The sequence below is a fragment of the Poromitra crassiceps genome (assembly GCF_964638095.1).
Source record: "Poromitra crassiceps genome assembly, chromosome: 7".
NCBI lineage: Eukaryota > Metazoa > Chordata > Actinopteri > Beryciformes > Melamphaidae > Poromitra > Poromitra crassiceps.
In genome coordinates this window covers 30,924,278-30,951,324 of record NC_139628.1, presented here as the reverse complement: position 1 = coordinate 30,951,324, position 27,047 = coordinate 30,924,278, and the positions used below count along the sequence as shown (strand labels likewise).

Genomic DNA, 27,047 nt, shown 5'->3' with positions numbered 1-27,047 from the left:
CTCTTTTCTGCGCAGCCCCGCAGAGAGGCCGGCCGGTGTCGCCCAGCCCAGGAACGAGGTGGATGGAGGGAGCTTCTCAGGAAAACCCCCGGCTTCACAGGCTGCGAGCAGAAGGCCGGATCGAGGCTGTCTCTTACCTGGAGCCTATGAGATTATACTCTGTGTGGACTTCATCGAGACAACCGGGTGAGAGAGGTGCCCGGGTGTAAGTGTGAAGGAAAGAACTGTTATACTAGAGCTACAACGATTAGTGGATTAATTGCAACATATTTGTATAATTGATTAATCGTTTAGACTTGAAAGGAAGAAAAATACTAACGTTATCTCAGCTTCTTAACTGTGAATATTTTCTGGTGTCTTTAGTCTTCTATGACCGTAAAGTGATTATCTTTGGGTTGTGGACTGTTGGTCAGGACAAAAGCAGACATTTTAGTATGTCATCTTAGGCTTTGGGGGAAAAGCATTTTACATTTTTCACCATTTTGTGACATTTTCTAGACAAAACAACAAATCGATTAGTCGTTAGATGGTTGCAGCCCTGTGTTATACAATAATTTGCATTTATGCAAATAAAGATGAGAAGTTCTGCTACTATTCAATATCGATATGGGGATATGTTTATGTCTGAGCCACAAATCTTTCTAGCGATGCCATTGGCTGTTAGAACATAACCCACAATTAAAAAAAATGTCATAAAGTGCAAATACAATACTTTGGAAAGAGAGCTTGTGAAACTGTAATGGTCACGCATCCCATTTGTGATTACTACAGCAGAAGAACATGGAGCAAATATCACCAATGCACCATTCAGTTTTCTGCCACGTGATACATATTGTCACATTTTTGCCTTGCAAATTCTTGAAATTTTAAATGTCGTCCCATGCCAAGCATCTGTGTGTTCATCACCCACTATTGTCTGTTAATTTTTAAGTAGGTGTAGTTTTAGTCATTTTTCCTACTTCTTTATCTCATATATATATATTGACATGACTGCTACGCTGCATTCACACACTAAGACCAATTACTCCTATGTAATTTGTATATTGTGGCAATCAAAGTGAGTCTGATTCTGAAATGTGTTTAAATGACTATTTGCATGCTGAAAGTTGTTAGTTCCTCCTAAATGGAGTAATGTGTGTATTATACAGTATGTATTGTGATATGATCGTGTGTGTGTGTGTGTGTGTGTGTGTGTGTGTGTGTGTGTGTGTGTGTGTGTGTGCGTGTGCGTGTGTGCGTGTGTGTGCGCGCGCGCGCGTGTGTGTAGTGGCAGCAAACACTGTAAGCAGGAGCTGGTCAAAGAGCTTCAGAGGAACGGAGTGACCTTTGACATCAGGAAGCTGAACATCGGAGACTTCACGTGGGTGGCCAAGGAAAGAGTTGCACCCATTCCAGGTAACACACACACACACACACAAGATGACAAAATGTGAGAAAATGAATAAGAGATGTTGTTCATAAGGATGCATTGCACGATATTGGATTTTTGTGAATGTGAACAGGGCACTCCTGAAAAAGAGAGCACTGCTCTCAGTGAGACTCCCCCTAAATAAAAAGGTAAAAAAAAAAAGACAATGCTTTTCAAAACACACGTTCACTGGGCAAAATCAGAAAACTGCTTCAACACAAGGTTATGTCAAACTTGCCATAATTGTATGTGTATGTATGTAAGCATTCATCCTTGAGTATCGTGATTTCAGCTATATCGCCCCCAGCCCTCTAGAAGCAACTTCATTGCAGGTGGCACAAAAGGTAAAAAAAAAAGTTCACCCAAGAAAGCAAATAAATAAATAAACTAAAGAGAAAGCCCGTCAGTATCAAGCAGAACTCACTCTATCTATGTGCCTGTCAAGTTCTCTCCAAAATAGACTCAGCGTTGTGTGGCTCTCCTGCTCTCCTCTCCGATCTGGCTTCTCCTCTCCTTCTCCTCCATATGACAGAATGTAATGTATCTGAGGAAAGAAAGATATAGAGAATGGCGTGCTTACAGCCTCCAAGCTCATGCAAGTGGCCTCTGTGAACAGACAACAACTGTCTGTTGTAGGCTGCAGTGCCTGTGGACAACCGCTAAGTGGCGCCACCGCTGCTGTTTATCTTTTCTGTTAACATCTCCTCTCCTCTTGACTGCACCTTCTGACCATAGACGTCAGGCTGATCCCCCCCCCCCCCTCTCAAAACACCCCAATCGGAAAACACAGAATTATTTCTCTAAGCTTATTTTACAATTATGAAATCATTTGGGTTACTACAATAATTAGGTGTACTTTGGATTATGATCATTAGACCTACTCTTTTGTAAATTTCAGCCAATTTATGAAAAATTCTGCAATATTCCATGTTTTTACGGTTGATTCCATTTCTATTCCCAGATTCCATTATTCTGTCGTCGTCCCCCCCTCCCCCAGTTTTGCGGAAATCCTATGGCCCTAGATATAAGTGTGTGTGTGTGTGTGTGTGTGTGTGTGTGTGTGTGTGTGTGTGTGTGTGTTTCCTAACAAAGCGAATGCTCTGACCACACTCCCACCACCAAGGAATACGGCCGTGAGGAGGAACCTGCACCAACGTATCGTAGCTCCTGCAGTTTCTGCTTGTAGCAAAGCATCTTTGATATTTACTTCACCTGTGTGTGTGTGTGTGGGGGGGGGGGGGTCAATATGAGCATTTCTGGCTCATATTCCTATTGATTTGACTCGATATGTCTTAAGGGCATAAATGCTACCTAATGTTACGGCTGCAATCCTGTCTGTTCAAGGGTCAAATGCAGGGGTGGGCATTGCTTTTTCCTGAGGGCCATACTGACTTACATCAAGTAAGCGAAGGGCCACACATTGGAGATTATACCTGCCAACACTCCTGATTTTCGCGGGAGTTTGCCTATTTTTAACCCTCTCTCCCATTGTCATTGATCATTTCTTGTTAATCTCCTGATATAATAGTGATACAAATCCAATGGCTGTAGCAGATGAGATTTATTAACATAATTCTGCCTTTTATTCTTTGTTTTTGGGGGTTGTTTTGTTTTTCCTTGAGTCCGGCCCTGGGGCCGCATTTTGCCCCAGGGCAGTACACATGAGATTACTTTTAGCCTTTTAGTCATAACGATTACTGAAAGATAGCCTATTCCATATTCCAGACTGCAATGATATAACAGAAGGTGAGTATTGGCCAGATTGACATGAACATTTGGACACTTATTCAGCGGGTATCTTGCATGTTGCGTTCAGTTGCACTGTATTTTATTTTTTATTTTATTTTTTTGCAATTCCATCGCAGGCTCTAATGAAATACAGTGGAAATCAAATTATAACAGAAGAAAAACAACTGTCACCCTCCCCCTCTGTCTCTCTCTCTCTGTCTCTCTCTCTCTCTCTCTGTGTAGGTCAGTTGCGTGCCCCCCCAGGCAGGGAGCTCGTACTTGATTACATCATTGAGAGGAAGAGGATGGACGACCTGTGTGGCAGCATCATCGACGGACGCTTCAGGGAGCAGAAGGTCGGTGCGGTGGTTGTCTTAAAGTGCAGTTACTGTTATCTGTCATCATTACATTACCGTGACAGACTTGTGTGGGTGTGTCATCGTTTTTTTTTGCTTTGCTTTGTGTGCCTTTTCTCTTAATTGGTCTTAATTGGTCTGTGTGACATCATCACCCTTCCTCTCCTCCACTACAGTGTATGTATGTTGCTGGCGAAAACAGTTTCATTGCTTTCTGACGCCAGAACAACGCCATGGTGGGAAACTTGTAAAACTATTGAACACATACCGAGAGTTAAAACGGCACTAGGAGAGGAAGGGTACAGGTAGCTGGCTAGCTAAGTATGACCCAAAATGCTTCATAGTAACAAATTCATAACAAGCTGATAATTGCACTTAATAACACTAATATATCATGGCAAGTGTGGCCTAAAGCTGAACCTGCTGTTAAATGGGAAACCATGCCCACTTTTTAGTACGGTGGATGCCCATAATAAGCATATGAATACTGGATTTGTGTCATTTCTACCATTTAATTTGGTTATTTTAAAACGTTTAAGTGAGGTGTATGACAATTAGGGCTGTCACTTTTTCCCCAAAATAAAATTCGAACGAACTTTAATTGCCCGAAATTCGTTCGAATATATTCGAAGTTTTTTGGTTAATTAAAAATTTTTTTTTTTTTTTTTTTTTTTTCAGTCCAGCAGCCTGTTGCACCAGCTGAACGTAAGTTCTGTCTTAAGTTAGGGTGTAAAGTCCACACTAACTGCTACGTTCAAACTACGGTAGTTAGTTTGACACTAAAGTTGTGTCTTTGTTTGGTTGCACCACGGAGACGTAAGGTACATCTTAACACATTCAGTGCCAGCGACGCCATATGGCGTCATTAGAAATTTACCGTACAGTGCCAGCGACGCCAAATGGCGTCATAACTCGATTTTTTTTTTTTGACGGGGGGGTGTCGATCTATGCCTCTTACATCGCCTCTTACAATATTCAGAGGTATTGAATGTGTCTAACCTATTTTACAGAACCCTTAGGTGGCGACAGCGCTCTCCAGATGAGAGAACGTGGAGTGAAACACACAGAAGAAGTCATTGGGGGGAAGGAAATCGCATCGCATCCGTCCGTATGCAGCGGCTTCATTGAAGCAACGTTTAGCTGTGCCCCTGCAGCAGCCAATCTGCTATCACAATTGAGCACCTCGATGTCCGCTGCAACAGCCTCCGTGTCCGCTGCAACACATGATCAGCCGTGGATTTGTTATTATTCTCAACTCGAAGCATGGGAGCTGGTACACGCGGCTGTAAAAAAGCAGGATCTAGCTGACTTTTTCAGTGCTGAGCACAGGCAGAGAAAACGAGAAAACAGCAGAGCAGAGAGACACTCCTCCCACAACGGGGGGGGGGGGGGGGGGGGGGGGGAGGAGGAGGGGGGGAGGTGGGCACGCAGAGCCAAGTACACAACACAGACCCAGACAGCAGGACAGGGTTGGCAAACGCAAGCCAGAATATCCGATGCCCACCAGCAGCAAAAGATCAGCAAGAAGCTGCAACCAGCAGCGCATGCAGGCGCCAGCGCTGCTGGTTTCAGCTAAAAATATTATTCTTCCAAACAAAATTCCCTTGCCTTCACTGTTTTATTGAAGGAAATTATTTTTGAGGTGTGACTACATCAGAAAATTAGCTTCAGAGTCAGTGATGTGCTTGAAATGTTTAATTTCACAAAAGGCTCATTATCTCAGCTCGTAGAAAAAAAGCTCTGTTTTTCGTTCGATCAAGCTATCTTCTCCGGCTCATAACTAAAGAACGGAAAATGGGATCAATAAACTTTTTTTTGCAGGTGATAGAAGAGAGTCTCATCGTTATTTGTGCGTGTTCAGTGTTTACATAGTAATTATTAAAGAAATTATATGACTGTTTTAAAATGCATTGCGGCCTATGTGGCACAGCAAGCAACCTTTTGCCCAAGGGCCGTGGCACTGAAAGTGTTAACTAGTAGACCCTAAAGTCCATACTAACCAAAATAGTGTCGCAGACAATGACGTGTACAGTATCTGTGACCAATCAGTGAAAAGCACGGTGGAAACGGTGTTTATTTACGGTTGTTTAAGTGGAGTGAAAACAGGACATGTTGCCCACCGCAAATTAGTGCTTTCATATTTCATCAACACTAATCAAATGAGAACGTTATTGAGTAACGTTCGTTTAGGTTCATATTACTGTTAACGTTTATCTGTGAGCTCTTCATCAGTATTGTAGGCTATACCACCATCCTGCCTCACTAAATTGTTGCGGTTATTTTAATTTGTATGCAGTGCTGCAGCTTGTGGGAAACAAAAGCGTGAGTCATAAATATCAAAGGGTGTAATTTATCACGGAGAGCGCGTTGCGGACGCAAAACAATGATGCGCCACGGTGCCAAGTTGCAATCCGTGCCGACTGCTATTTTACGGAGGACTTTACACCTAGTAAGACGTAGGTGTAAATTTTAAGTTCTAACTTATGCCTACGTTGTAACTATTTCACTTGGTGCAACCCAAATATTTTTAGTAGTGCGTAAACTCGGACTTAGTGAGACTTTACATTCAAACTAGCTTACGTTTCAACTTACGCACAGCTGGTGCAACCCACTGCAGGCCACCGGGCATCAGCCCGACGTGTTAGCTTGGACGCTCACAGTCACAACACTGCCTCACAAACTTGGCTGCATCCAACTCGAGACAACTTTTCAGACCCTGGAGACAATCTTTCTCAGAAGAGACTAACGGGACAAATCTGGAGACTTTTTCTGACATGGGATTAACATTACCAGCAAGCAGCAGTTGGTTAATTTTGGTTCATAAAAAAAAAAAAAAAAAAAAAATTAATAATAAAAAATAAAATAAAAATTCGAACATTCAAATTACATTTCGAAAACGAACCCCTCCCCCCACATTCGAAGTTGCATTCGAATTTCGAATGAAAAGTGACAGCCCTAATGACAATGACCCTTAAGTCTGTCTCTCTAACTCTCCCTTAGTCACACCTCTTAACACTAACCCTTAGCACACACACACACACACACACACACACACACACACACACTACTTGTGCGACTGGATGGAACCAGAATGTTACTTTGTGTCTGTCTCTCTCCCGTTCATCCCTCCGTCAGTTTCGTCTGAAGAGGTGTGGTCTTCGCAGGCCCATCTATCTGGTGGAGGAGTGTGGGACAGCAGCCTCGCACCTGAGTATACCTGAAACGACGCTACAGCAAGCCATAGTCAACACACAGGTACCTCTTGTATACACCATGGCTGACCAATTTGGGGCCTGAATTTGACCAAAAACGGGGGGGAAATCGCGGCTAATATGACTGTCTTTCAGAGGGTGTGGCGGGTGTGTAGCGTGATGGTTCTTATAGCATATGAAACTAGAAGACCTAAGGAATTGATTGGTACCAACCATGTCAACCTAGCATGTCGGCAAAAGGGGTAAATGACGCTCCAAATTTAGGCTACATTTTGGCGAGGAAGAAAATGGCATGGCCGTTTGCAAAGGGGTCCCTTGACCTCTCACCTCAAGGTATCTGAATGAGAATGGGGTCTATGGGTAGGGCTAGGGTTATGCACCTTGAGTTGCATGCACTCTGTCAGGTGTTTTTCCCTTTGGAAATGTTTAAGCTTTTTTTCCCAATCAGCTCTAAGGCCCAATCCCAATTCTTTTCTTAACCCTCAATCTTAACCCTCAAGCTCAACCCTCAATCTTAGTAGCCCTCAAAACTAAGTGTTAAGGGCTATCTTGCGACTTTAAAATGGAACAGCCCTTAAAGGCAGATACGTCTTCAGACTGTGGGGGGCAGCAATATGCCAAAGCTTCGTCCAGTCTGTCAATTCAAAAGAAGAGGAAAAAAGCATCCCTACAAATATTTCCTTGATAATATAGATGTAGAAATTACGATAACCATTGTATTATCTTAGTTTAAATGTCATTTTATGGATTTCCGTTTTGGAGCCTAACACATTTGTTGTTGCTAACTATCGATAGTCAGTAGCCGTGCTGGTGCGGTCAAGCCATATTATTATTATTATTATATAACATTGCTAACGTTGCAACGTAGCCGAGTTAACACGGTCACCAGTTAAACCGAAACATGTTATCGGCACTGCTGGATGTTGTAACTACTGACTACCATGTTCATGTGATAATAGTTTGCAGTTATCTCCCATGCTTTTTATCTAATGATCTATCGTTAGATAAACAGCCTGGGAGATAACGCTAGCCCGGTCATCTTACGAAAATGTCCGTGCAAACATTACACGTAGGCTGTATCTTGATAAAAACAACTCAACAACGACATTACCACCGAGAATTATGGCATTTCGTAACAACGTTAACAATGTTATAATATAATATAATAATAATAATATGGCTTGACCGCACCAGCACGGCTACTGACTATCGATAGTTAGCAACACCAATTGTTGTTAGGATTCCAAAACGGAAATCCATAAAATGACATTAAACTAAGCTAATACAATGGTTATCGTAATTTTTACATCTCTATTAACAAGGAAATACTTACCGTAAATTCCGGACTATAAGACGCACCGGTCTATAAGCCGCGGGACCAAAATTGACTATTTTTTTCTTCTATAAGCCGCACCGGTCTATAAGCCGCGGGTGTTTTGATGTTTAATTACCATATGAAAGGGTTCGTGCACAGAGAGGAATGTCGGGAAAGCAATGGCTGTTTGGGGAAGCTCCCATTTATTAACATTTCAACAAAACAAAACAAAAGTCAGGTCACTAATCCCCAGACAAAATCACACAACAATAGGCTATATGTGCAGCAAACCTGTAACCAGAGAAGTCAAGTCACTAATCCTCGTCTTCCTCTTCTTCCTGCGTACTGAAACCACCAAAGTCCTCATCTTCAGTGTCGGAAACGAACAGGTTCAGGGTGGCTTCGTCAACCACTCTCCTCTCTCCTTCATTGTCACTCAAAACCAACGAACTCCTCTTCATCACTGTCGGCATCGAACAGCCTCTGAAGCCTCTGACGGCCCTCAGCGCCAGCTGTGGCGGCGTCATTCTCTTCATCCCGCAGCAGTCCAGCGTTTTGGAACCCGTTGGTGATTGTGGATGTTTTCACACTCCTATAATATTCCGTGCTGAGACAGTTCCTCCTGCTGCACCGTCCAACGCCTCACCATTGACTCATCGATGCCCAGGTTACGCGCGGCTGCTCTGTTTCCCTCTTTTAATGCGAGATTGACTGCTTTCAACTTGAAAGCTGCCTCGTGTGAATTTCTGCGTACCTTCCCCATGGTAAGTGAGAGTGTTGCTTCTACTGCTCGTTCTCATGCTGTCGAGAACGAGCAAAGCTTTTTTTTGGTGAAAGAATCCTCCAGGGCGCTTCTTGTTAACAGTCCGAGTGAGTGGCAGGTCGAACGTCAAAGGCACTTCATCCATATTTATGATCTGCTCCGGTTCGATGGAATATTCCTTGATCTTCCTTTGTGTGAATTCGCCGAAGTTTGTGATTTTCTCCTGGTAGTCGGGGGAGGGAGTTGATGGCCGAGTGGCCGTTTGCTTACCGTAATTACCATATGTAAGTGGTCACGCACAGAGGGGATTGTCGGGATGGCTGTTTGAGGAAGCTCCCATTTACCGTATTACCGTAACATTTCAACAAAACAACATAACACAACACCACCGTTGTTTATTTTTACAGTGCACACAGTGTCCGCGGTGTGGTGAAAAGAGGGCAAGAGAGGAAATTAAAACAGAAGTGGATTTATAGTTAGAAAGAGTGCTAAAAAAGAGAGATTTTATTTGTATTTTTTTTTTTTTTCTGAAAAAATCCATAGATAAGACGCACCGTTATATAAGCCGCAGGGGCCAAAAAACGGGAAAAAAGCCGCGGCTTATAGTCCGGAATTTACGGTAACTTTGTAGGGCTGCTTTTTTCCTCCTTTCGCCGCCATCTTCCATCTGAATGGATCTAGCTGATGACACGCAAGGGATTCTGGGATCGCACTCGGGTGGTCCTGGAAAATCTCAAAAGTAAGGGACATACAGCCCTTAAACTTCACCCTTAACTCAACACACTGAGAATCGGGACAGCACTAGCACTTCGCGGGAGTGCGCATTTTTGAGACTGAGGGTTAAGATTGAGGGTTAAGATAGGAATTGGGATTGGGCCTTTAATCTACTTTTTTTTTTTTTTTTTTTATAAAACTTCTAATAATGTTTTTTATTATTTTGAACGTTTATTTAATATTTAGAATGTAAATTGTCTATAAAATATAATACATTTTAATGTCATGTAATTTTACATAACGTCAGTATTTATTTGTGGCTCACGACCCTCCATCCAGATACATTTTTGGCCCTTCATAGGAAAGAAGTTGGTCACCTCTGGTATACACACACACCGGCGTACTGTACACTTAGACAGCAGTTTGCCTCAGGGGGCGTTTATATGCGCGATCTGGCATCTGCCACACATTCTCAGTCAAGTCTGCTTTGAAGACATCTAGTTCGCATTTTGTTGTGGTCGAGTCTGGAAAACCTTTTGAAGCAGTTTCTATCAATTTCATTGGCTGCTGACGTCCATTATAGGGCTGCAAGGAACAATTATTTTCATTATCGATTAGAGCTGCACAATTAATTTAATCTAAATCATAACATGGCCAAGTGTAATATCCAAGGTTAAGGTTGTGTGTGTTTGTGTGCGCGCGCGCGCACGTGTGTGTGTTTTAGGTGGTTGATGGCTTCTTTGTGAAGAGAGTCCAGGATGTGAGGGAGTCAGCAGCCTACCTCACTGTCATGACAAGATACTTGACTAAACTATACCAGGTAACACACACACACACACACACACACACACACACACACTCACCTGTCATGACCAGTGGGCTAGTTCGGGCTTGGGCAGAGGAAGCGTCAGAAAGGATACTGTGAGCTGTAGTTCCTTGAATGGCCACTTGAGGCTGGCTCCAAAAGAGAGTGGTTCCCCGTTCATCCCATGTTAAATTGGGCTTTTGTAACAGGATTAAGCATGTTTACAGCCTGGTTCAAAACATGGTTTTGGCCTATCCACCATATTTTTGAATGCCCCGCTCTAAAATGATTATGGGTGCGAGGTCCCGTCTAGAACGTGACTGAATGTTGCAGCTGGTTGTTAACGTTCGTACTCAGCGCATTTCCTCGTCAGACTCCGACACTGGAAAAAAAGTCACTTGTCACAAAGAAATAACACTCGTTTGGCGACTTATTTGAGGGAATGTGCTTTGAAACATTGTTTACAGACGGGCTATGTTGAGTCCGTGTCCGCAACGTAACGGTGGGAGGGGGGCTGGGAAGATTACACCAGAAGAAGCGCCCATATTTCACGTAAGCCATCATGGCAGCTACGAATAAGGTGGATAGCTAATTTCTCCTTTCATAATAACTGTACGCTGGGTAAATTTTTATATAACTCGCTCATTTAGACTAAAATAGACAATAGACTATGTTTTGGGGGTGATTGACAGGCCGCCTGTCCAGTGATCATGCGGCTTGCCGATCACGGACCAATAGCAGGCGGAAGCCCCTCGTCTCGTCCCGTTTCACACGAGCTGCGCAAGGACCCCAAGATGGCCACAGGCTAGACTAGGCTTCCAAACAAGAGTCCAAAAACCAATGGGTGATGTCACGGTAGCTATGTTCATATTATTTATGGTCCATGGTCATGATGAGATAAGTGACTAAACTGTACCAAATATCTCTCTTTTTTGTCTTTGTTTCAGAACCGTACGCTGATCTGTCGCTCCAGAGAGCTGGAGGGGGACGAGGTGGACACAGGGAACGCCTCCTGCTCTCTCATCTCTTTTGCCGAGTTCAACCAAGGAGCGATCAAGAACAAGGTGTGTGTGTGTGTGTGTGTGCGTGTGCGTGTGTGTTAGGGGTGCTCAATCGTCCCTATTTTTATATCGTCCAATCGTGGTCATTAGAGATTGGCAATAGACGATCAAATCACCATAATCTATTAATTGGCCGTCATTTTAATTATTATTATTTTTTATAAAGAGACCTATTCCTATTTAATGGCATTAATAATGGGGGGGGGGGGGGGGCAATCAATCATAATATATTATTGAATACAGCAGGCCTGTAGAAGAACACACGTCGATTATGCATTTATAAGAGAAAAGATTAAAGAGAAACCGACCATGCGTTCTGAAGCTGCCTCGCGCTTGCTGAAACTCTTAATCACTTTCTATTGATTTACAGGCTAGATCACAGCCTGGATCACTCCCTGTGTGCTTCTAAAAAGGTCCGTGTTGCAACTTGCACGCTACTTCGTTCCGGAACGCTTTTATTTTTATTAAAATTAATTTATCCTATGAAATTATTAACACCAGCGATTGCTCGACCAACGTGAATCTCGTCGACCAAGAGCACGTCGACCAAACAATCGACCAATCGACCTGGAGGGGGCAGCCTTATATCTCAGGAATGCCTTGACGGAATTTAAGTAACACTTAATTTGAGTAACACATGTTACAGAACACGTGCACAATCGCACATCAGATTGCTTGTTCCGCGAGTAAGGACGGACCTAGGGAGGACTGCTTTCTCTTTTTATGCCCCTGACAGATGGAACAAGCTCCAGAACATTTTAAAACTTGACCAATTTATTTCCTTTAATTCTTTTAGACCACTCCTTGAGGATACCCTACAGAATGTATGCTCTTGTTTTACTTGATGTATCCTCTGCTTTGTTTGTAACTGTCTGTCTGGTAACATGTGTTTACTGTAAATGTTTTACTGTAACAGGGCTCCCTTGAAAATGAGAGCTTGCTCTCAAGGGACTTTTTTCCCTGTATAAACAAAGGTGAAATAAAAAAAATAATCAAATTTGCCTCAAACATCGACTTGGACTCAAGGATGAACTGATTCGATTTTGGTGGTCAAAGGTCAAGGTCACTGTGACCTCTCGAACGCCATTTTCAAGCTTGTTAACGCGATATCTCAGGAATGCCTTGACGAAATTTCATCAAATTTGCCTCAAACATCGACTTGGACTCAAGGATGAACTGATTAGATGTTGGTGGTCAAAGGTCAAGGTCACAGCTAAGTCAGACCCTTACTATTCACTTTTAGAGGGAAGAGGTCTCCGCCGCCTGGGAGACTTGTATATAGACGGTGTGTTTGCCAGCTTCGATCAACTTCATACTGTTTTTAACCTACCCTGTTCAGATTTTCTTCGGTACTTTCAGTTACGAAACTTCGGTAGAACCCACTCCCCTCTATTTCCTCAAATCCCGCCTCCCAATGGAATAGATCTACTGCTTAAGGCAGACATTCTATCCAGGGGCCATGTCTCCTATTTCTATGATCTCCTCTCTCCAGTGAATATGGTGGCCATCAATAAAAGCAGAGAGAGCTGGGAAAGTGAACTGCAGACGTCCTTCTCAGACAACTTCTGGGAGGAAGCCTTGCGAGGCGTCAACTCTTCTTCTAGTTCTGCCAGACTTAGCCTGATACAGTTTAAAGTAGTACACAGACTTCATTATAGTAAGGCCAAACTGGCTAAATTCTACGCAGATAAAGTGGTGGATGAATGTGAGAGATGCTCACAAGCACCTTGTAACTTGACTCATGTTCTGGACTTGTCCCAAACTATCTGGTTTCTGGTACTCCTTCTTTAATATGTGTTCGGACATTCTGAAGGTGAGAATCTGTCCATCCCCTCATATTGCAATCTTTGGTAGACCACCGGATGAGCTAGATATGTCGGTCACCCAATCCAATGTTATCGCTTTTGCCTCGTTAATTGCTCGTAGGAGGATTCTTTTTCTTTGGAAAACCTCTCAGCCACCTTCATTTAAAGCTTGGCTTGAAGACATTTTATTTTTGCTTAAATTGGAAAAAATTAAATTCACCCTGCGGGGCTCCTCTGACAAATTTTATTCACATTGGAGACCGCTGATCGAATACGTAGATGGTCTTCCCCCAGACGACGTGGCTCCATAGAACAAGGGCCTGGGCCCTCCCAGGGATGGACGAATACCTTGCTGCCTGCCCACCACACTCACAGCCGCGCAGTGTTTTTCTGGCCTCACGAGACCGAAATAGGCCAACTTGACCCAGATGCTTGCAAGTATAAACTTTGACAACTTGAGTTATTACTGTTCTCACTGTTATACTACCTCTTACTATACGTACGTGTGTATATGCATATACATATGAATATGTGTATGTATGTATATTATTATTCTTATTTTATTTTATTATCTAATTTTATTTATTTACTTATTTTTTTGTTGTTGTTGGAATGGGATTGGGTTGTGGGGAGGCAAAGAAGGGTAGATGTGTTGGTTGCGATGTTTCAATGTGAAAAAGAAAGAAAATTACACTGGTTACTGTACTGTAATACCAATGCTCCCTGCTCAAAAATAAATATTATAAAAAAAAAAGGTCAAGGTCACTGTGACCTCTCGAACGCCATTTTCAAGCTTGTCAACGCGATATCTCAGGAATGCCTTGATGGAATTTCATAAAATTTGCCTCAAACATCGACTTGGACTCAAGGATGAACTGATTAGATTTTGGTGGTCATAGGTCAAGGTCGCTGTGACCTCTCGAACGCCATTTTCAAGCTTGTTAACGTGATATCTCAGGAATGCCTTGACGGAATTTCATCAAATTTGTCTCAAACATCGACTTGGACTCATGGATGAACTGATTACATTTTGGTGGTCAAACTTCAAGGTCACTATGACCTCATGAACGCCATTCCCAAGTTCGTTAACGCAATATCTCCAGAATGGCTTGATAGAATTTCTTCTGATTTGGCTCAAACATCGACTTGGACGCAAGGATGAACTGATTCCATTTTGGTTATCAAAGGTCAAAGGTCAAGGTCACTGTGACCTCTCGAATGCCATTTTCAAGCTTGTTAACGCGATATCTCAGGAATGTCTTCATGGAATTTCTTCGAATTTGCCTCAAACATCGACTTGGACTCAAGGATGAACTGATTAGATGTTGGTGGTCAAAGGTCAAGGTCACTGTGACTTGGACTCAAGGACATTTTGGTGGTCAAAGTTCAAGGTCACTGTGACCTCACACACCCAATTTTCAAGCTCTGTAACGCAACATCTCATGAGCGCCTTGACGGAATTTCTTCCAATTTGCCTCAAATGGCGATTTGGACTGTAGAATGAACTAATGGCGGCGGCATAAGTCCGCGTTGCGGTCATTACATTACATTACGTAATTTGGCAGACGCTTTTATCCAAAGTGACTTACAATAACACATTTTTGTCAGCAATAGAGCAATCAACTATGCAACACAGTCTATGACAACTACAACTTCTGAAGGAACAGTGGTACAAGTTTAGTTCATGTTATTTTTTCTTTTCTTTTTTTCTTTTCTTTTTTTTTAAAGAGAGAAAGAAGTTAATTCAAGAAGGGCCCAGATGGAGCCTGAAAACGTGAGTCTTTAGTCTTTTCCGAAAGATCGGCAGTGATTCGGCCGTCCTGACCGAAGGTGGAAGCTCGTTCCACCATTGAGGTGCCAGGGACGACTAGAGTCGCGAACGGGATGAGCGACTTTTGAGCCCCCGTAGTGGAGGAGGGGCGGAGGGAACGGTGAGAGATTTGGAGCCTGACCATAGATTGTAAGTACAGGGGGGCTGTCTGGTGTACTGCCCTGTAGGCCAGAACCAGTGTTTTGAATTGAATGCGTGCCGAGATGGGAAGCCAGTGAAGGTCTCGGAAGAGGGGAGTGACATGAGAGAATTTGGGTTGGTTGAATACCAGACGGGCTGCAGCGTTCTGAATGAGCTGAAGCAGTCGGATGGCTGCAGCAGGTAGCCCAGCCGGAAGAACATTGCAGTAGTCCAGGCGAGAGATGACCAGTGCCTGGACCAGGAGTTGTGTTGCTTTCCTTGTGAGAAACGGACGGATTTTGCGGATGTTGTACAGGGAGAACCTACAGGAGCGGGCAGTTGCTGCGATGTAGGCTGAGTTGGACAGCTGATTGTCAAGGATCACTCCAAGGTTCTTAGCTGTTTGAGAGGGAAACACCGTAGTGTTGTCAATGGATATGGAAAGATCGGTGAGGGGACAGTCTTTCCCGGGAAGGGAGAGTAGCTCTGTCTTACCAAGATTCACCTGGAGAGCTAAGGAAGGTCCCACTTTGGACTGAGGCTTCCACTATGGCCCTCCAGGGCTGCTTCGACTGCACTGACTGGGAGGTCTTTAAGGATGCCTGCAGTGACCTAGATGAACTGACTGAGACTGTCACTGCTTACATGACCTTCTGTGAAGATAATGTTATCCCTCACAAATTATGTAAAGTTTTCCCCAACAATAAGCCTTGGATAACTAAATCTGTCAAATCAGTTTTAAACATGAAAAAGATCTCTTTTTACAGGGGGGATGCCAACCAAAAAGCTGAAGCAGCTAAAAATGTGAAAAAGGAAATAAGGAAAGCTAAGCTGAACTACAAAGACAAGGTGGAGAAGGAACTTGGGAAGGGTAACTCCCGTTTTGCATGGGAGGGGATCAAGTCAATGGTGGGGATGGAGAGAAAAGGGAAGAAATCTGTTTTCTCTGACAAACCTGATGCAGTGCTGGCTGATGAATTGAATAGTTTTTATTTGCGTTTTGATGAGCATGATTTTAAAAATGAACATCTAGCTGTCAGGGATGATACAAGAGCCCCTGAGAGTACTATTGTTATTGATGAGAATAAAGTCCTGAAATCTCTCATGCGCACTAAGGTGAGAACAAGTCCAGGTCCTGATGGCATTGGGAGCAGGATACTCAAAAACTGTGCCAGCCAATTGTGTGGCATTCTTTCTTTTATTTTCCTGTGTTCACTTCTTCAGAGAGAGGTTCCTAAAATATGGAAAGACTCTATTATAGTGCCAGTGGCCAAAGTTAGGACCCCCAAACTACTAAATGATTACCGTCCTGTGGCCCTCACCTCTTTGACCATGAAGGCTTTCGAGAGGATTGTTAGAAAAGAGATCCTCATAAAGACCAAGGACAAACTTGAGCCCTTACAGTTTGCTTATAGAGCAGAGAGGGGGGTGGATGATGCCACCACCTCCCTCCTCAATACCATTGTAAAACATTTAGAAGAGAGCAAAAACCATGTTAAGTTGCTTTTTATTGATTTTTCCTCTGCATTTAACTGCATACAGCCCCACGTCCTCGCACATAGACTTATGAGCGACTTTGATCTGGATTTCAACATTGTAAGCTGGCTGATAAGCTTTTTAACAGACCGCTCTCAGAGGGTGCGAGTAAATGGCTTTCTTTCTAGTGTTCTTATGTCTTCTACTGGTTCACCACAAGGGTGCGTTCTTTCTGCCCTGTTGTTCATCTTGTACACCAATGGTTGTGTGAGCCATCATGGGTTAAGACAGATCTTCAAATTTGCAGATGACTCTGTGATAGTGAGTCTTCTCAAAAATGATGAGACTGGTCAGGGCACAATTGTGGATGATTTTTTACAGTGGTGTGAAAAGTCCTTTCTTAAACTTAATGTGTCAAAAACAAAAGAAATGTCAATCGACTTTCGCAGACAGGCTCCCATCCCCCCATCACCTACCCTTATAAATGGGAAACAGGTAGAAGTGGTCAGCCAGTACAAATATCTGGGGACAATTCTGGACGACAAACTGAGTTTTGAGCCTAATGTGAAGGCAATTCTAAAGAAAAGCCATCAGCGCTTGTTCTTTTTAAGGAAGCTAAGAAGTTTTAACGTAGACAAGTCACTTTTGAAAATGTTCTATTCTTCTTGTATTGAGTCAGTCCTCACCTTTGCATTTATTTCTTGGTTTGGGAACATAAACTTGACAAACAAGAACATGCTAAAGAAAATTGTCAGGACGAGCTCCAAAATCACTGGCTGTAACTTGAATGACCTCTGTCTTCTATATAAGAAGAGGGTTCTTAAGAAGGCTCAGGGTGTCCTGTGTGACCCACAGCACCCTCTTTACCCTGAGTTTTCCCTCCTTCCTTCTGGGCGCAGGTATAGGATGCCCCGCTGTTGCAGGAACAGATACAGCCATTCTTTTGTTCCTGAGGCTATTCACTGTCTGAACTGTTGAATTCAATAGTAGCCTACTTCATGCCCCCTTTTCTGTTTTAATTTACATGGTTTCGTGTCCTTTTAAATGTACTATGTTTTAAGACATCCCTACTTTTTACTGTTTCATGTCTGTATGTTTTTAAATTACATTTTTGTTATGCTGCATATGAATTGCCCCAAGGGGGATAAATAAAGATTCTCTACTACTCTACTACTACTCTACCTGAGATGGTGGGCAGACATCCAAGCACCAATGTCTTTGAGGCATGCAGCGATACATGCCTCGATTTGGGTGTCTGAGGGGGGGGCGGTTGTTCTAGTTTCTTGCTGTCTCCTTTTTCATGTTCATTTTGGATGATTTAACACAGACAGTAAGGTCATGTAACGATTGCACTGTTGCACTCTTCATAGTCTCAACGCCAGACCCATGAGAGTTCTTACACTGATACACTATGTTACTGCATGCTGCAGATCTCTCTCTGGGTCTGGGACACTTTCCCTCAGCCGGCTGGTTATGGGAGGGAACCGTTCACTTGGCCAGTCATATGCCAGTGGTGGATTCAGTCTTCCCCAATCAGTAACGACTTTGCGATCAGAGGACACGGGAGGCGCAGCCCATTTTTCAAACCGCTCTCTCATCGGTGCTACGACCTGTCACTCATTCAATTTCAACCCGCCTTCAAAACCAGCAGTGGCTGTGAAGTGGCACAGACTCATTTATGTAGTATGCGGAGCGCAGCGATTCAACGTAATATTTGAGTCTGCGGAGAGACTACACTCTTCATAGCAACACGGAGGCTGCTCACACTGGAGCAAAGTTTGAACGAGATCGCCATGAAATGTATTCACACAGGTGCGAGTAGAGAACACGGTAAACAACACAACCAGCTTACAAATAAAAGCACGCAGTGCAAAATAAGCTGAAATTACTCAGAGCCTTAACTACGAGGAAGCTCCATAAAATAGCTTACACACCAAAAAGACTGGTTGTGATGTTACGATTTCATATGGAGTCAAACTAGTCTAAAGCATTACTCAAAATGTATATTAAGGTTAACGTTACATTTAATTTTGAAAGCCCGCTCGGGAAGACATACTTTTAGATTCCGGCTGACTTGACGGTGCTCATGAGGAAACGACTAGAGACGAGAGAGCAGAGCAGTGCTGTAACGTTAAGCACGGCTTTTCCCCCCTGGTGCTGATTAATCTCTAAGTGTACAGTAGGGCGCAGCATAGATATTATTTTTACGTCTTATTATAGTATGATGACCTGAGACACACAATGTATGAAAAAGTGTTTGTTGTTCACCCTGAAGCTTTTTGGTTACAGGATGTGCCTAGACTTGAATTTTTCTTTAATAAGAGAGTCTTTGATATAGCTAAATGTATTAGTAATGACTGGGAAAGAAGAAACATATGCTGTTTGTATAGGTTTGTAATTATTATGTTTTATTTTTCTATATGACACCGTGTGTCCTTTTGTTTGTTATCTTGCATTCTGAAATATGGAAGCTGAAGTATTGTAAACCACAGTTTTGTATCTGTTTTTGTCGTGTCTCATAAGCCCATACGGGCTGGGCACCATTGGTGTGTGACACCTAAATAAAGAAATCAATCAATCAATCAGTAAAATAGTTCAAATCGGATTAAATATCGCTGTAGAAAAGCAAATTGGCGATCACTCCCTTCAATCGTCAATATACGATTTGATCGCAAATCGCAGCACCCCTTGTGTGTGTGTGCGTGTGTGTGTGTGTGTGTGTGTGTGTGTAAACCTCGGTCTCTCTCTTCCCCTCTCTTTAGTGCCAGACAGTGAGAGAGGTGTTTGCCAGACAGTTGATGCAGATCAGCGGTTTGTCTGGAGACAAGGCAGCTGCTATACTGGAGAAATACAGCACTCCATACAGGTAACACACACACACACACACGCACAATAGACATCTCTCTTTTTTGTGCATGACTTTCTCAATGTGTCTTGTCTGTCTGTTTACATGCAAACTATTATCTCTCTAATATCTTATTCTCTCTCTCTCTCCCTCTCTCTCTCTCTCTCCCTCTTTCCCTTAATTGGCTCTCCATCTCTTTCTATCCCTTTTTGATATTCCAAAACCACATAATAAGCAGGACTGTCATCTGCTTTTTTTCAGTTGAACAGTTGAGAACAATCATAATAATCTCTTATCTCTCTCTTTCTCTCTGTGTCTCTCCATCCCTCTCTCTCTAGTCTTCTGGCAGCCTATGAACAGTGCGCCAGTGAAGCAGAGAAAGAGAAACTCCTCTCTTCCATCCGATTTGGGAAACTCAAAAGGTTTGCAGAGTGACTTTATCATTTATTTGTGTGCTTATGGAAAACCCACAGAATAGTTCTGGAGTGCAATGATGCACAATACTTCAGTCAAAACTAGGGATGTCAACAATTAATCACTACTGCAAAATAAAGCGGGCGAAGCAAACCGAAAGGAGAAAATAATGCAAACACTGTATTCTGTGTACACAATACAACACGACCACAACCGCAATGCTGTGATGACCACATATAAGTTAATAATAATAATAATAAATTGTATTTGTATTGCACTTTTCATTTTGACCAAATCCCAAAGTGCTACAGAGGTAAAAAATAATAATAATAATAAAATAAAAATTAAAAGATAAACATAGAGAGAAATAAAATAAAATAATAATATTTAAAAGAAAAACGTAATTAAAAGAACATTAAAAATCACATAAAAAGCCTGAGAAACTAAGGAAAAGCATAGAGCTAGGAGAAGGCTTTATTAAAAAGGAGTTGGTTGGCTCCTCCCACAATGTTCGACCATGTATAAGTTGGCTGGCTCCTCCCACAATGTTTGACCACGTATAAGTTGGCTGGCTCCTCCCACAATGTTCGACCACGTATAATAGGGCTGTGGCGATTCACTTATCTCCCGATTCGATACTATCACGATTCTTGGGTGCCGATTCGATTTATATTGCGATTCTTAAGTATTGCGATTCTACGATTATTGCGATTCGATATTACGATTTATTGCGATTTTTGTTTCTTTTTTTCTTTTCTTTTTTCAGTTTGTTTGCTTTTTTACACTAGATTAGAACATGGGAAAAGTTGAATCACACACTAGAGACTGTATATTATATCATGAGTAGGGCTGGGCGATATAGTTAAAAATAGGGGCGGACTGGGATCATAATTCAGGCCGGGCATTAGATACCAAGCAGGCCAGGCTGATATGGGCCGACGCGCGTGAAATTTGGGCCGTTTGAAGCCCAATTTGGGCCGTTTGAAGCCAGATTTGGGCCGTTTCAAGTCCAATTTTACAATGAGATGCACCCACTTTAACCCTGAAGTGTAATTATTACTTCAGACTAACTAATAAAGTAATAAAACCACTAGTAAACCAGTAGGCGGCGCCTGGCCTGCTGTTCAGTGAGTGGCCTGACTGAGGGCACCCAATTTTTTTTTTTTTTCCCCCGATTATCGATTCTGGAATAAAAGATAGATTCAAAAAATCGTGACATTAAAAATCGCGATACTTAGGTGAATCGATTTCCCCCCCCACCTCTAACGTATAAGTTAGCTGGCTCCTCCCATAATGCTCAACCATATATAAGTTGGCTGGCTCCTCCCACAATGTTCGACCACGTATAAGTTGGCTGGCCCCCCCCACAATGCTCGACCACGTATAAGTTGGCTGCCCCCCCCCACAATGCTCGACCACGTATAAGTTGGCTGGCTCCTCCCACAATGCTCGACCACGTATAAGTTGGCTGACTCCTCTCACAATGCTCGACCACTATAAGTTGGCTGGCTCCTCCCACAATGCTCGACCACGTATAGACTCTTTTACAGCTGACGTCACAGGGGTAGTTGTGCACGCATCGTGGTATGCACAACTCCGCGGAACTCAAGCCGAACGAGGGAGATCCCCGGAATACAGGAAGAGGACATCTTGTGCCGTAGTATGCGTATAGATGCTGGACATTCCCACTAGGAATATGACGATGTGCGGCACTGCAACTTTGGCGATGTTTGTATCCTAGACCCATCCTGACGGTGAGTACGGCTCAGGAAACCTCACCCCATTGAAAGAGTTAGCATTTGTGTAAGGTAACCTGTCTGTTGGTGGCGAAGCTTTAAAATACGTGGAGGAGGAGTCAGGATCTTCCATATTTAGTTGTAAAGTTGTAACTTTCTACAACAAATTCGGCTCCGCCCACAAAATACGTCATGCTGTTTACAAACTCTAAAAGGGTCTATAAGTTGGCTGGCTCCTCCCACAATGCTCAACCACTTATAAGTTGGCTGGCTCCTCCCACAATGCTCGACCACGTATAAGTTGGCTGGCTCCTCCCACAATTGGGGATGGGAATTGATAAGATTTTAGCGATTCCGATTCCATTTTCGATTCTGCTTATCGATCCGATTCCTTATCGATTCTCTTATCGATTCTCATTGGGCAAGGGTAAAAAAAGAGTACAAACGGGTTTATTAACATTAACTTTCTTTTATATTATTATTATTATTATTATTATAATTATGTATTATTATTAAGCTCTGAGATCAGATTGCTCTTTTCAATCCCATACCAAGCAGGGATCAGCGAGTCTGGTAAACTGGCTCTGTTTGGGCGTTTGTATTTTGGGTTGAGCATCTTTGTCATCTCCCTATAGAAAATATATAGTGGGAATGAATGAAACGGTTAGAATAACAACATGCAACTTTGACATTTTAGTTTAGCTGGCATGTCAGACAAACTTAGTCACTGCTCAGTGACATTCGTTTACCCTCGCCTCTGTCATTTTACTCTTCCCTGCCTGGGTGAATGGAGGGGCTAGAGGTGCGCAGCACAAGAAGTACTCGCTGCAGCCTCTGATCCAGAGCGACTACCAGTCTCTGAACCAGTCTGACTCTGAACGTCATCATCATCTAAATTAAATCGATGGAAATGGACTATTAGTGAAATCTGGTTTACACAATGAAACCAATGGCACGAACACTAAACACACAATAGACAGGGTCTGTCTGGACTGGAGTTTACCTTCCATATTAACAGATGACGCGCTAACGTTAGCCGCGCTGCTGTTAGCCACAATTATCGTCACTCCGTAGCACATCAAAAACGTGACATTCCTGCAAAATTATTGCATGCTGTGTGGACAAATGTTTCTGCATATTGCTAGTATTTCCCCCCTTTGACGAAATAGAGGTTTTGCAAGCATTGCAAGTGGCACTGTGGTCATCTTTTCACTTCTGCCTAGACGCCATGGTGGCTGCGGTCTAAACAAACAAGGCTGTGTGCGTGTCGCAGCGTGTGACGTCATCGCGCATGGAATCGATAGTGGAATTGTTAAGGACTTTGGTTAACGATTCCAAGGAATTGATCCACTGGGACCCGGTTCTCGATTCCCATCCCTACCCACAATGCTCGACCACTTATAAATTGGCTGGCTCCTCCCACAATGCTCAACCACGTATCAGTTGGCTGGCTCCTCCCACAATGCTCGACCACTTATAAGTTGGCTGGCTCCTCCCACAATGCTCGACCACATAGAAGTTGGCTGGCTCCTCCCACAATGCGCGACCACATATAAGTTGGCTGGCTCCTCCCACAATGCGCGACCACATAGAAGTTGGCTGGCTCCTCCCACAATGGTCGACCATGTATAAGTTGGCTGGCTCCTCCCACAATGCTCGACCACGTATAAGTTGGCTGGTTGTAGCCACCTAGCCTATATGCAGCGCCCGCGGTTTACAGCTGACACAAATGTGTTTAATATCTAGGGTTCTACATTTGTACATGTTTCATAGGCTATGCAATGCTGTGGGAATATGCAATATGTTGCTGCTGTGGAAATAGTGTTTGAGCAAAAAACGCATTTGGTATTGTTTGGTAAATTTGGCATTTTAATTACAATTAATCGATGGATCGATTAATTGATCGTTAACGTTACCGATGATTGAGTCAGGAACGTGCTTAAAATTGACATCCCTAGTCAAAACATACTTGTCAAGACCATAGACCAGGAGTGGGCAACTATTTTTCATAGGGGGCCACATGAGAAACCCAGATTGTTGCCGGGGGCCGAACAAATATTGTCATGCCGTAACCCATGGATGGGCAACTTTGATGATAGAGAGGGCCACAAAAAAATGTCCTCGCTACCAGATTTTGCTGAGGGCTGAACGGCGCCAGCACGAAAAATTTGGGGCATTTGAAGCCAGGTTTAGAGGAATAACTCATTTTAAATTAACAATTGTGATGTCATTATTCAGTCTTAACCACCAATATTTGATCCTTTTCCTCATTCACTCCTATGTCACCACCTGCTCTCCCTGCAGGGCTTGAAATTAACTTTTTTCACCACCTGCCAATATGGCTGCTAGATTTTAAAGTTACCAGCCAATTAGAATTTCGACTAGCCGAAATGTTTTTCTTGAAATAAACCAGAATATGAGTGTGTTAATTTAAGCATAAGTATCAGTAAGTGGCCCGGGATTCTCAAAGCCTGTGTTGAGGGTCACACAAGAACAAAAATGCACTCTTGAAGCTAAATAAATCCAAAACCAACAAGTTCATTATTTAAATTTCTACTTCAATGTAGAACAGTCATTTCTTACACATGAGATTACTTTTAGCCTTTTAGTCATAAATATTATTGAAAGATATTCCATATTTCAGACTGAAATGCTATAACAGAAGAGAATTGCCCAGAATGACATGAACATTTGGACACTTATTCAGCGGGTATATTGCATGTTGCGTTCAAGTGCACTGTAAAAAAAAAAAAAAAAAAAAATTGCAATTCCATCGCGGGCCACACAGGGGGCGCCCGCGGGCCGTATGCGGCCCATGTATGCCATAGACAGTATAATATGGTCCCAGCCACCCATTGGTTTGTGAACTCCTGTTTGGAAGCCTCATAGTTTACAAAATGAACATCATGCTGTATTGATGAAGACTTGAAACTAGCAATTGAAACCATAAACTCATTAGGAAAGTCTTTACTGAGGTCATCAGTAAGAAGTAGGGTCATTTTCCCATTGGCTTCCATGAAATAGGAATTATTTTTGCAGCCAGTGGAGTCGCCGCCTGCTGGCCATTAAAAAGGGTTTAAAGGACTTCTGCAGTGGCTTCATTTTTCATGAACGGGTTGGCTCTTGATCAAAACATACTACTATAATACTGTTTTGACTGGTAATACTGTTTTGACTGGTAACACTGTTTTGACTGGTAACACTGTTTTGACTGGGTACGAGGTAGGGATGGGCGCGAGTACTCGGGTACTTGAGCACGCACTCGTTCATAACGTCAGTATTCGAGTAACGTTTCTGCTGTTCGGGTACTCGCCCCACTCCCCACCCCTTTAAAAATTGTCTAAGATCTACGCACGCATCGTCATGTGGATCTGGCAGCATGAACTGCACGGGCGTCAAGTCAGCCAGAATGTACAAGTACGTCATCCGCTTGTTGCTTTCAAAATAAAACGTTTATTGTAACGTAACCTTATTTATTTTGAGTAATGCGTTACAGCCACAGTTTCACGCCATATAACATCACAACGAGTATTTTGATACAAGGTTTGCTGCTTCATTCGTTGAAATACTTTTTCTCCTCCAACGTGCATCAATAAGCTATTTACTTTTGTTTAAGTAACATTATTTTGAAAGTTTTAACTGGAAGTTTTCCAGCTCATCCCGAAAATGGTGGCTGGAGATATATCGTGCGTTCCTTTATCGCAAAATAACTGGAGGCTAAATGACGTCACATTCGTTTTGTTACCATTCCATTTGCAGAAAAGTTGAGCTGGGAAGTTCACTGTTCACTGGTCAGATCCACTCGCTAGCCAGGATAGCCATTGTTAGCAATAACAGTTGTGGCATTTCGTGGCATTTTGCGCATACAAACACTGCAGCCTCATGTCCACACAGATAGAAGTAGGCCGTGCTGTTTGTACAGCTGATTTAACGAGACACAAACAAGACAGAAGTGCTAAATAGCATTTATACGATTATAACTACTGTTGTTGCGCGGAGCAGCCATCTTGGATTGTTTTAGGTCGGGGCTGCTGAGACTCCTACGAGTTTGGAATGGGAAATACCAGCTCTAGTGACGTCACGTCCCAGCTCATGAACTTTGAACCGGTAAGATTACCAGTTCCCAGTTATAAAGGAATGCACGGATATGCTCCCGCACGCTTCTTCACAGCGCACGCCCGATAAAACTCATTCAAAACATTGCACTAGTTTACTGACTACACTGTCGTTTCCCATAACGTTAGTCACAAGAAATGTGGAGAAAGAATCACTTTTTGGGAGACAATCGCTTCATGGTGATCACTATTCAGCTGCAGCTGTAACGTTAATCACACTGGTCAGTTTTCACTTTTTGGCAGAACACCGGACCATGTAATCAGTGGATTTACGTTAATGTAACAGTGATCATAAAGTAAAATGGATGATACTGGACAATAACCTGATATTGCTGGACAATGGACATGGAAATGCCTTCGCTTGTTTCACAACGTGTCTGCTCCAAAGCGCTAATGCCATCCATCCAACCATCGGAGATAGGCTACTGTCTGAGGTAGGCTTTAGAATCTGTTAGCTTAGTGTCATCCAATATCAGTCAGTTCCTCTCCTGACAAAAAATGCCCCAGGTAGCGCTTTTTCCATGCAAAAATGCAAACGTAATGTGTGAACAGCCCCCCACACAGCAGATTACCCCTGCTCAGGCATTACCATACGTAGTAATCACACAGACCCCCCCCCTGCGCGAGTGCTCGAGCACTCGTTCATAATAGAAGGAGAGTACTCGAGTATTTAAATTGCTTAAAATGCCCATCCCTAGTACAAGGAAAGAAAAGTGGAGATAACATAGTGTAAGTGTTGTAATTGTCATGTTTTCACATCATATTGTGTGTTTTTCTCCCTCTCAGGAACCTGGGTCCAGCTCTGAGTAGGACTGTGTATCAGCTGTACTGCACTCAAGGAGCACTGTCATAGACACACACACACACTCATTTATTAACTCACAATCTCTCTCTCTCTCTCTCTCTCTATCTATCTCTCTCTCTCTCACACACACACACACACACACACACACACACACACACACACACACACACACACACACACACACACTCATCCACTTACCTCACTTACTCCAACAGTAGTAGTAGTATATATTGTTTGTGTATTATATTTCCACTCAAAGCTTGTATGAAAAGTTTCACAAATTGATTTTGATCTGGCATCAATAAAGTTTCTAATTTTGAATAGCATTCTGGTGTCATTAAAAATGTTGCACTTTAAGCAAAGAAGATGTATTGTGAAACCGCCTTTTTGCTGTTCTCTCTGTATTCCCCTAACAGGATTGGTATTGTTTTCATTTGTCATGTTATCAAAATGATCATGTTTATTTATGCACCTCAAGACAGTGATGATGATGATGATGATGATGATTGGATGAGACTAGGGAACCTCAGTCAGGTTC

The 27,047-nt window shown here is 42.8% G+C and overlaps 1 protein-coding gene across 1 annotated transcript in view; it reads left to right on the top strand.

The window, feature by feature from the left end:
• mus81 (MUS81 structure-specific endonuclease subunit) overlaps window positions 1–26,830 on the top strand; it is a 36,742-nt gene extending 9,912 nt beyond the window's left edge. The window contains exons 9-17 of the mRNA XM_083639702.1: window positions 16–186; window positions 1,268–1,395; window positions 3,380–3,492; window positions 6,628–6,747; window positions 10,221–10,316; window positions 11,249–11,365; window positions 19,357–19,460; window positions 19,778–19,861; window positions 26,491–26,830. Of these exons, the coding sequence (XP_083495828.1) occupies window positions 16–186; window positions 1,268–1,395; window positions 3,380–3,492; window positions 6,628–6,747; window positions 10,221–10,316; window positions 11,249–11,365; window positions 19,357–19,460; window positions 19,778–19,861; window positions 26,491–26,557 (1,000 nt within the window). The 3' untranslated portion in view covers window positions 26,558–26,830. The remainder of the gene's footprint in view (window positions 1–15; window positions 187–1,267; window positions 1,396–3,379; window positions 3,493–6,627; window positions 6,748–10,220; window positions 10,317–11,248; window positions 11,366–19,356; window positions 19,461–19,777; window positions 19,862–26,490) is intronic.
• Window positions 26,831–27,047: the final 217 nt, after the last annotated feature.